Below are 12,202 nucleotides of genomic sequence, written 5' to 3' on the forward strand. Positions count from 1 at the left end.
ATTATTTTGTACTGTTAAATCAGACTGTTTTTGGGCGACCAGCAGCACAGAGAGTTCTCATTAAAAGAATAACTTCTGTTTGATCCCGACGTCTCCTGGTCTCTACTTCAAGAAACAACAGAAGTTCACAACAACTGACATGTGAAAATTAGTTGAGGTAGCAAAAGCCTCAAATCCTTTTTTACAGTGTGGGTCAGAGCATCTCCAAAACTGCAGCTCTTTTGGGCTGTTCCCGGTCTGCAGTGGTCAGTCTCTATCAAAAGTGCTCCAAGGAAGGACCAGTGGAGAACCGGCCACAGGGTCATGAAATATAAGACGCACCTCAAAACGGATGCATGCTGATACTGATGTGAAGAGAGACAATAACAGACCCAGAGCACCATTTTACTGCTGAATCCCTTCTTTAATAAATCATCTCATCACACACAGCGTGTGTTTGCACATGCGGCCCAGCAGGAGGAGGATACAGTAGATATTCACATACACAGAGAACGAGCCTTATCTTACACTGAAACATTTCCAGTTATAACATGTTTTTTTTTCTTCCACAAGTTCAAGTTTGCATTTGCAGTATCGTTGAGTTTTGTTCAGAAACAGGCCAGTTCAAGCATACAGTAATCGGGATAAACAGTTCCTCTCACGTCTGCAGACTGACGTTACAACAGCGTTTTCATTCTCTGAAGTAACACTGAAATATGAGTCAGGGATGCAACAACAACATCTGAGGAATATTCTGGGTTCAATACACGTTTTTACGTTATTTCATTCCACTTAAAGGAATTGTTCTCTCCAAAATGTTGTTCTAAACCTTTCAGACTTTCTTCTGTGAGCAAAAAGATATTCATATTTAGCAAATGCTGTGGACAGAGCTGAACTTATACTGATCCCAGATCATTCCGTTAAGATTAGTCTCATAAATGATGAAGAAAGCTCTTTATGTGTCTTTTAAAATGAGTAAAAAGCAAGCCCTATTTTTATTGCGATCTTAATATCTCACATCACTCTTCGAAAAATCATCTCTGAGGTCTGAAGCCACAGAAGAAGAATACTCATGCTTTGGTAGATCATGGTCACATAAAATGCAAAATTATGACATAAATGAGAGATAAAAAGTAATTGTGACATAAAAAATTGACATTGTGAGATGTTATACTAATACAAAAACTAAATTATGAGGTGAAAAAAAATATTACAAAAAGTACTTTTACATCATAATTAGATCTTATGTCACAATTCTGACTGTCAATTTCCTAAAAAGTAATTGAGAAATTCACAAAAATAGTTTGACCTATCATAATTATGATGTTTTATGTCGTAATTTTGACTTTCAATTTCAACTTCTTTCATTATGACTTTGTATCGCATACATATCTCATAATTATGATTTTTTAAAAATCTTAATTTGGACTTTTTATGACTTAGTACGTCATAATTATGATTTATCAAAGCATGTTTGTTTCTTATGTGGTGGAAATACAGTGTATCTCATACTGCGTTCATTTTGTGCCATAATTACCATAATTATCACAATTATGAGAGTTTTTTACCTCCTCTGACTAACTATTTGTGTCCATGTTTGATGTTGATCATCACAAAATATTTCACACCATATTTATTTGAACCCAGAAGATTCAGTTTGTCATTTTCAATGGCTCACCCAAAATGTTTATTATATTTATGGCTCTTAACAGAACGTTTAATTTAGTAGCTTTATTGACATGCTGCTTTTGAGTAAGCTGTGAAAGCGTCCTATAAGAGAGGATGATATTAAAATTCTCCTGTCCTACAGAGATAATTTTTCCTTGGAGAAACACTCCCATGACCTACAGTGTCCAGTAGGGCGGCGACAGTGAGACACATCACACTTCTGAGGGGAACAGGTTTGTTTGGGACGTCACACTTCCTGTAGAAATGCACACGCAAAGGCCTCACACACTTCCAGATTCCGTATGAAAGGATACAAAATAAATAGCGTCCATAAACGAATGTACAGCAGGTCAACACACATCAAATACAGCCACGTATGATTGAACTTGATATAAAGCCATCGTGACACAGTGAGCAGTTGCACAGTGATGGACGACAGCCGCCGTACGTCTTCAGCGCATGCATTCTGTACGTTAACAGTTTGATCAGCATCTCCAGACACATACACACTGCAAAGTTTCATTTAAATACAAATTACAGACCCTAAACTAGAGATGCATTATTGACATTGACCAATACAGGCATCATATCTTTAGCACCTTAAGCATGTCTGAAAGATATTTTGGTTGATATATTTCAGGCTTAAAAATGCCTATGCATGAACTAACCCTCGAGAAAAAGTGCAACGTTCCTCAACTGGTAATTCTCGCAACTTGCAAATTTGGTCTGAAGAGCGGAAAATAATAAATACAAACAACTACAGTCAAACGGACTTTTAAAAGGAAGGAGAAATGCACCATTTTGTCCAATCAAACTGCACTAGTTCAGCACAAATTCTTGTCATTTGGAAGAAAAGATACAAATTGGAACAGAAAATAGGGATCAAGATGATGTTAGATACAGGTTTGTGTACATTTCTGCTATCATTTATGCCAAATTGTTTTCCTATTCAGTCTAACACGTTAATAACTTTGCATATATTTGAGTCTAAACAGCTCATTTATTATATATTAATATTCTTGACATTCACAACTGGAATGATTTGTGAAGGACACTGGAGGGAGTAATGATGCGGAAAATGATCACAGGAATAAATTACATGTTGCTGTTTATTAAAAGTAGAAAATTGATATTTAAAATTTTTCACAATATTATTAATTTTGCTGTATTTTTGATCAAATAAACGCAGTATTGGTGAGCTAAAAAAGCTTTTTTTCAAACTTTCAGTGTATGGTTGATTTATGGTTATTTTTGGGTCACCACATGATATAAAATATGAATCCAGCTGAGAACCACTGATGGTGGATGTGACGCCCTCCTAAAAACACCTGTTCAGATCTGGCTAAAACTGGTTTACAATTCAAAATCTTTCAGACTTACAGCAATAATGATCAATATACCACACACACACATTGGGATTATAAATACGCACGTCTGAAATGTCTGACATTCTTTGTGTTTTGTCCAGATCAAGCTCGTAATACACAGCGAATCCTGTCGTTTACAGTGGAGATTTCATGCATTTGCAGTCGTTGTTGTTCCCGCTGGAGTCCATGTGCACATTAAACACACTCACGCTAGCATGCAGACACGTGCTGACAGATGCCGGATGACCTTGTCTGGGTTGCACTAACACGAATAAACAAGGTTTAAAAAATCGGTACTTTCAGACTGAAAAGCAAAAGTGCATTGTTTTTTCGCACTATCCTCGAACTACAAACACGTCGCAGGAACAAAGGCGTTTCAGCAAAGCGTGGCCTTGTTTGTTTTTTCCTCCAACAGCAGATTTTTATTGCATACTTGACCAGCGTTTGGACACTAAGGCCCGGTTTCACAGACAGGGCTTAGAATAAGCCAGGATTAGGCCTTAGTTCAATTAGGACATTTAAGCAACTTTTATAAACGTGCCCAAGAAAAAAACATTACTGGTGTGCATCTTGAGACAAAACAATGCCACTGACATATTTTAAGATTTGTCAGTGCAAGATTCTTTCAGTTAAAATAGCTCAAACATGCATTTTAGTCTAGGATTAGCTTAAGCATTGTCTGTGAAACGGGGGTAAAAGTCCCAGTCAAGCCCGTCAGCTCAAGAGGCACAAACACATCTCCTCCAGTTGCACGTACTGAATCCAGCCTCTCTGAAGGCCTGTTCACACCAACACGAATGTTCAGCACAAATGATTTTCGCAAGCAATTTCTCTGTTCAGACCAATGCATAAAACACCAGACTGCAGATTCACTCTCTGACAGCAGGTGGCGGCGTTAGAGAAGCAGACTCAGATATCACAGTATAGAAAGTAGTCGAATGCCAAACAATGTTTTTTGCACCCTTCACGAAGGCCCCTTCCACAAGTCTGTTAGCGAAGGGAACATGCAATGGTTACTTCAAGGAAGTACTTTAATCATTTATGGTCATGTTCTCCCCTTCAGAGTGAGTAGGGCATAGGGATGCTCACTTGAACGCTACAAAACTTTCTGGCACCCGGTAGTCACGAAGAAGGCTGCGTCTGAAATCGCATACTCTCTCGAGTAGGTACTTATTTTGAATTCATAATCGCTATACAAAAGTACGCATACATTTTGTGGAATGACAACATTTTGAAAGCAAACGCAACTATTTTCAGGGGAACGCCTACATTTTGGAAGCGAACACAAAATGTTTTAGGAGAACTCCAACATTTGGCAAGCGAACACAAAGATTCTCGGGGGAACACCAACAAGCAAACACAAAATGTTTTTGGGGAACGCCTACATTTGGCAAGCGAACGCAAATATTCTCGGGGGACCACCAAGATTTTGCAAGCAAACTCAACATTTCTCAGATCGAACACAAACATTTGGGAAGCGAACAAAAAGATTCTTGAGGGAGCGCTTACAAGCGAACACAAAATGTTTTAGGGGAACGCCAACATTTGGCAAGCGAACAAATATTCTTGAGGGAACGCCAAGATTTTGCAAGCGAACTCAACATTTCTCAGATCGGACGCAAACAATTGGGAAGAGAACGCAAAGATTCTCGAGGGAGCGCCAACAAGCGAAAACAAAATGTTTTAGGGGAACGGCAACATTTGCAAGCGAACACAAATATTCTCTGGGGAACGGCAACAGATTGCAAACCAATGCAAAGATTTTCAGGGGAACGCCAACAAGTGAACACAAAATGTTTTAGGGGAACGGCAACATTTTACAAACAAATGCAAAGATTTTCAGGGGAACACCAACAAGCGAAAACTAAAAATTTAAAATGTTTTTTAAATGTCCATTTTGGAAGCGAACACAAAATGTTTTAGGAGAACTCCAACATTTTGCAAACAAATGCAAAGATTCTCAGGGGAACGCCAAGATTTTGCAAGCGAACCCAACATTTCTCAGATTGAACGCAAACATTTGGGAAGCGAACGCAAAGATTCTTGAGGGAACGCCAACAAGCGAACACAAAATGTTTTAGGGGAATGCCTACATTTGGCAAGCGAGCACCAAAATTCTTGGGGGAACAACAAGATTTTGCAAGCAAACTCAACATTTCTCAGATTGAACGCCTACATTTGCAAGCGAACGCAAAGATTCTTGGGGGAATGCCAACATTTTGCAAGTGAACAGAAAATGTTTTAGAGGAACGCCTACATTTTGCAAGCGAAAGCAATGATTCTTGGGGGAACAGCTACTTTTTTCGAGCAAAACCAACATTTCTCAGATAGAACGCAAACATTTGGGAGAGAATGCAAGAACACTGTCCCTTTAGGTGATCCGTAGAAAATAGTTGCATTGAGGGCATGCAAACGTTTGTGTCGATCTGAACAGATGCGTTAACAGATGTTGATCACATCAAATGTTTGTACCAAATATTCGTCTGGCTGAAAAAAGGCTTTAACTTCTAACTCCAGCAAGCGATTATATTTAATTTAGGAAAACAAGTCAATATTTTTCCAACTGTAACCATGCAAATTCGCAGGAAGTTTTAGATTTGAACAAATTGAAGGATTGTGCATTAAATTAATTTGATATGCTGAGCTAAGCACCTGTAACTAGCTATTCTTCGCAAAAGAAAAACAATGCATTGGTCAAAACAGTCACATCCGAATTTTTGCATCAAACATTCATCCTGCTGTGAACAGCGCCTGGACTCGTAACTCCAGCAAGCGACTATGTTTGGGACGATAATCCAGTTGCATCCATGCATGAGGCGCGTTAGCAGTACAGCGACATCCGGCTGCGTCGCATGGCCTCGCTGATCAGGTAGGCAGGACTTATCTCCGGTTCTTCCGTCATCACCACGATGTTTTGCCACTCCCCACACTGATTGGACTTCTTGATCGTGTCTACGACGCAAAGTGCATACAAACAGTCCTCGAAGGTTGCGGCCATCGTGAGCGGCCGTCCGTCCCACGTGCGCCGGTCGTCTTGGTCCTGGAACGCCTGCCGTACGGCTTGAACCATGCAGATGGTGCCTGTGAGGTACGGAGACGGGATGTCCCGGAAAGCCTTGTCAGGCAGGGACGCGTTCTCTACCTGGGTTTTGTCCTTAAGAAGAAGCTCCTGACCGCATTCGCCATCGTTCTTCTGCCCATAGAGGTCCGTCCCGCAAACCCTCAACCTTCCCGCCGTTCCCACGACCACGACCTCCTGCCGAAACTCACCGGGGACGTTGAAGTTGAGCGTGACCGTGCAGCACGCGCCTCCTTCCAGCACCATTTGGAAGGTGCAAAAGTCGTCGCTGGTGATCTGCCGGATTCCTCGGATGTGGTCGGTCTGCTTGACAAAGGTCTTGAGGAAGCCGTGCACCTTGGCCGCCCGCTGGCCGGTCAGAAACGTGAGTAAGTCGATGATGTAGCTGCCCACCGAATGCAGTCCGCCGCCGCCCATCAGGTCGTCGCAGCTCCAGTTGTACTTCTTCCCGAGGAGGCTGCCCCCGTGAACCTGCGCCTCGCAGACCAGGAGCTCGCCAACATAACCCTCCTCCAGCAGCTCCTTCATGCGCACGAAGGCGGGAAGGAAACGCAGCACGTTACCCATGATGCTCAGCAGCTTCGGGTAGTACTGGGCCGCTGACATCATGTGGAAGGCGTCCAGCGGCGTCGCCGTCCGGTCACATATTACATTTTTTCCAATACCTAGAAGAGAAAACGAGAGAATGTTAGACGTGTAGATGATATCAAAACTCACCTAACATACAGCAAATGAACAGATTAGAGACATTAGGGAATTGCTGACCTCATGATTATTGGAGTATGTGGAGTATAAAATACTATTTCAGTCTTTCTTTCTAATTATTTGTGAGAACTGTTTTCAATGTAATGTTATTTTGACGTCTCCTTACAGTTTAATTATACAATCCAGTACTAAGTAACAGTAATGTACTTACTATATAATTAGGGTTAAGGTTTGGTTAAGTTGCATGTAACTATGCATAACTGACTGTTATTAATATTCATAGTTTTCACGAGATGTCACAACCTTACAGGAACGCCCACCTGGAGGACAAAACAAGGCTTTCCTCCATTGTCCGCCAGTCATTTTTACCAGGTTTGTAGTAAGTACTAATGTAGTAAGACAGTGATATTAAAAGACTAAATTTAATGGACACCTTATTGATGATGCAGGCAACACAAGCGTTTTTTTTTTCCAATCGAAAAACATTATTAAAAAAACGTAATGTTTTTAAGTGAATCCTTATTGGTGCAACCCACTCAAAGTCTTTTTCACGTTAAGCGTCTTACTGTTTTTAGTGCTTTAAATACTGCGGAAGTTGCTGTATATGGTGTATAAGTGCCCGAAACTTGCATCTCGTTCCCATATTTTCGTTTATAAGATGTAAAATTGGCTTGTGCTGCAGTTCTATGACTGTTTTGCCCTCCAGGGCTCCGCGACAGTCACATGACTGAAAACTATCGATAGTGACTATATGTAAAATGCGTACCAGGGACTGTAAAATAAAGCATTACGATGATCTTGTGTGTGTGAGTGTGTGTGTGTGTGTGTGTGTTGAACAATCATGTTAATAAACAGCTCTAATCACAGGTTGCTTTCATTTCAGTACCTCTAAATACCAGCAGATGGCAATCTTTCCCAAATATTAATTTCAATGTGATGCCAGACTTGGTTTCAAAACGAATATAGAGAGGTTTGTGTATTTGGATCATACTGTGATTGCATCAGTTATATCAAATTATAATCTGTATGTCTGTGTTATGATGTTGTTTCCTTTTATTAGCAATAATTGTGTTATTGTACAGCACTCTGCTCAATGCTCTGTTGTTTTCATAGTGCTTTATCAATAAACTAAACTGAACTGAATTCTATCAATAAAAATACCACTTTATTAACTAGTTATCCAATAAAATTGAAAAAAGTCTCTTCTGCTCACTAAAGCTGCATTTATTTTGAAATATTGAAATATTATTATAATGTAGATTAGCTGTTCTCTATGTGAATATATAGTAAATTATAATTTATTCCTGTGATCATCATTACTCCAGTCTTCAGTGTCATATGATCCTTCACTATTCTGATGATTTGAGCTCAAGAAACATTTATGATTATTATCAGTGTTGAAAACAGTTCATATTTCTGTGGAAACTGTGATTAATTTTATTTGTCAGGATTCTTTGATGAACAAAAACTTCAAAAGAACTGCATTTATTTGAAATAGAATATTTTGTAACATTATAAATGTCACTTTTGATCAATTTCCTTGCTTAATAAATGCATTTCTTACACACAAACTGTCGAACAGTAATGTATGAAACAAAAACTATTCAAAAGTAGTAATTCAAATGCATGCATTCTAGTCAATCAGAATCAAGCATACAGACAGACCGTGATATAACAATAACTAATAATAATGCATATTCTAAAAGCTGAGATGAATGAGAGTGTCCGGCTCAGAGATGTTACTGGTCCAGTGAAGCAGAGAATCGTAACGCTGTCCTGTTGGGTCCCGTCCTGAGACTAACCACCCAATACGCTAGCAGGCTAATCTCACATTACGGCAAGACCCGAGTCAGAAAATTAATCCAGCTGACCCATATAGAGAAAACACATCTGTGCTGGGTCAGAAACGCTCACCCAGTCAACATGAGATAAAAACGACATTACTTTCTCAAACACGCTCCTGGTCTTACTGTGAATGACTTCGTATATGTCATTCACAGAATAAATGTGTGCTTATGATCATCCATTAAAAAAAAAATCCTTTCCTTTTCAGATGATGTCATCAATCCCTCTTATTTTTAGCCCCTCCCCTCCAACCTGACTCAGTTCTGGTGTGTGTGTGTGTGTGTGTGTGTGTGTGTGTGTGTGTGTGTGTGTGTGTGTGTGTGTGTGTGTGTGTGTGTGTGTGTGAGAGAGAGAGAGAGAGAGAGAGAGAGAGATCATTAGTGTGAGGATGCTAAGGATTTGCAATTCCTTCCTCTCTAGGGATCAAACCACCATTAATCCACATTGTACCTGCACACACACACACACACACACACACACACACACACACACACACACACACACACACACACACACACACACACACACACACACACACACACACACACACACACACACACACACACACACACACACACACACACACACACACACACACACACACACACAGCATCCTATGTCATTATCCCCTCAGTACACAATTATGCATCTTCTAGCTTAGAAACCCAGCAACCAACCAAAATACCCTAGCAACCACTTAGCATCGCCCTGGCAACCGCTCAAAACACCCAAACATCTAGTTCACACCGACAAGTCAAATAAAGCCAAATTGAGTTATTACAGCGTTTTTCACAACGCACATCGTTTTAAAGCAGCTTTACGGAAAATTATGATGTTAATTTATATAATATTTTCATGTCTTATAGTTGCATTTAGCTGTGCGATAATAAAGCTACAATCAACAGTTCTGAAAGTCTGTGACACAAACCATCCCACAAGACAAAATAAAAGCTGCCAAAACAACAACGTATACAGTATTATAATATCTTAATGCAAAAAAATGAGCTTCAAAAAACACAAATGGCCTGGTTTATGGATTGTGAAGGAGGATAAAATCAGTGGGATTGTGTTTGATTCTCCAGTCATGAATTATAGAGAGACTGAGACTTCAAAGCGCTGAACTGAGAGTGACACACACATCAGCATCTGACACACACACTCGCCTGCTTCTCCATCAGAACTGCACTGCACTCTGAGAGATAACGCCCATGGGTCATGAAGAACCTCCAGCATCCACGGAAAAGGCTCTTCTACGGCATCACGGTTTCATTTTTAAAGGAACACTCCACTTTTTTTGAAAATAGGCTCATTTCCCAACTCCCCTAGAGTGAAATGCTGTTTCATGCATACTGAGCTTTTTACACTGTTAAACACTTGGATTTCCATACTAAACACGGACAAAGTTTTTAAAAAAAGTTGGACGTTGATGTGCCAAAAATACTCCTTCCGGTTTCTCATAAGTTTCGGAAAGTTTTTTTTCCGAGTATGGGCCAACACTGCAAAAAATGCTTTTCTTACTTAGTATTTTTGTCTTGTTTTCAGTCCAAATATCAAAAAAATCTTACATTAAGAAGCATTTACTAGACAAGCAAAAGTTTTTGTCTTATTTTGGGGGAAAATAACTCAAAATTAAGGGAGTTTTTGCTTAAAAAAAGCTAAATAATCTGCCAATGGGGTAAGCAAAATAATTTTAATTCAAACAGAAAACAAGATTATTTTTCTTACCCCATTGGCAGATTATTTAGCTTTTTTTAAGCAAAAACTCCCTTAATTTTGAGTTATTTTCCCCCAAAACAAGACAAAAACTTTTGCTTGTCTAGTAAATGCTTCTTAATGTAAGATTTTTTTGATATTTGGACTGAAAACAAGACAAAAATACTAAGTAAGAAAAGCATTTTTTTGCAGTGAAAGTGAGGTCAGATGGGGCGTAATGTCCTTGTACGGGCCGTACGGGCTCTTCTCCCGGAAGGGCACGCGCGACTAGAGCGAGAAAGCAAACACACGCCCATTAACACGCTCTGCTCGGCTTTAGGGAAGTCATCAACCGTGCGCTGCAGTCACAGGACTTCACGAAATCAACAATGTCACCAAAGATGTGTGTTTTTGGTTGTCAGGGCAAGACAACCCTGCACAGCTTCCCAAAGAACCCCGCGTTAAGGGGACAGTGGATGGAGTCTGTTTTTTTGGAGCAGACTGTAAACATGTGTTCTTCTGCTGTAAAGCTGGCCATTTTAACATGAGCTCAATGAGTGTCTCTAGTGGCCAGTCAATGAATTGCAGTTTAAAGGGTTAGTTCACCCAAAAATGAAAATTCCGTCATTAATTACTTACCCTCATGTCATTGGACACCCGTAAGACCTCCGTTCATCTTCAGAACAGAAATGAAGATATTTTAGTGTAAATCTGATGGCTCTGAAAGGCCTCCATTGGCTCAATGGCACTTTACACTCTCAAGACCCTTAAAAGACACTAAAGACGTCGTTACAAAGTCCATCTCACTACAGTGGTTCTAAAATAACTTTATGAATCGGCGAGAATAGTTTTTGTGCGCAAAATACCCCCTAAATAACGACTTACATAGTGATGACGATTTCAAAACAAGGCATCATGAAGCTTCGAAGCGTTATGAATCAGTGAGTCGATTCATGATTCGGATCGCGTGTCAAACCGCCAAACTGCTGAAATTTGGCGATTCAAACTGCTGATTCGACTCACTGATTCATAGCGCTTCAAAGCTTCATGATGCCTTGTTTTGAAATCGTCATCACTATATAAGTCGTTATTTAGGGGTTTTTTTGCGCACAAAAACTATTTTCGCCGATTCATAAAGTTATTTTAGAACCTCTGTAGTGAGATGGACTTTGTAACAACGTCTTTAGTGCCTTTTAAGGGTCTTGAGAGTGTAAAGTGCCATTGAGCCAATGGAGCCCTTTCAGAGCCATCAGATTTCAACTAAAATATCTTAATTTGTGTCTGTTGCCTCTGGCTTGGCGTGCTCAGTTGGGGACACTAAATTTTTCAACTAAACATCGAAATACATCTAAATAATAAACTAAATTAACCATTTAAACTAAATTACTGATCAAATTATTGATCTAAAGCCCACACTGTCACTGTATGATACTTGAAATTTTTCCAGAATGGCTATACAGCTGAATAAAATTATGCTGCATTATTTTCCTGTTTAACACTGTAAAGCTGCTTTGAAACAATCTACATTGTTAAAAGCGCTATATAAATAAAGTTGACTTGACTTGACTTGACTTGAAGATGAACGGAGGTCTTACGGGTGTCGAACGACATGAGGGTAAGTAATTAATGACAGAATTTTCATTTTTGGTCGAACTAACCCTTTAAGTCACTTCCGTATCGGCTTCAAGAGAAACTGCGGGAGGTTGGCGCTTACTCCAGCCACTGTTTTTTTTTTGGAAAGACTTGGTACAGCCTATTTTTCTTTTATAAATATAATAAAACTAAAGACATGAAGGAGATATGAAGGATGCAATCCTACTCAATAGATGGTTTCATCGGACGCACGCCTGGCCCGATGTTAACTTCC

The 12,202-nt window shown here is 39.7% G+C and overlaps 1 protein-coding gene across 1 annotated transcript in view; it reads right to left on the bottom strand.

Moving 5' to 3' along the window:
• Positions 1-393: 393 nt before the first annotated feature.
• The window catches only part of gfod1 (glucose-fructose oxidoreductase domain containing 1), a 37,401-nt gene continuing 25,592 nt past the window's right edge, over positions 394-12,202 (bottom strand). Inside the window, exon 2 of the mRNA XM_079805649.1 lies at positions 394-6,758. Coding sequence (XP_079661775.1) covers positions 5,836-6,758 — 923 coding nt within the window. The 3' untranslated portion in view covers positions 394-5,835. The remainder of the gene's footprint in view (positions 6,759-12,202) is intronic.

This window comes from Gobio gobio (assembly GCF_949357685.1).
Source record: "Gobio gobio genome assembly, chromosome: 23".
NCBI classification, from domain to species: Eukaryota; Metazoa; Chordata; class Actinopteri; order Cypriniformes; family Gobionidae; genus Gobio; species Gobio gobio.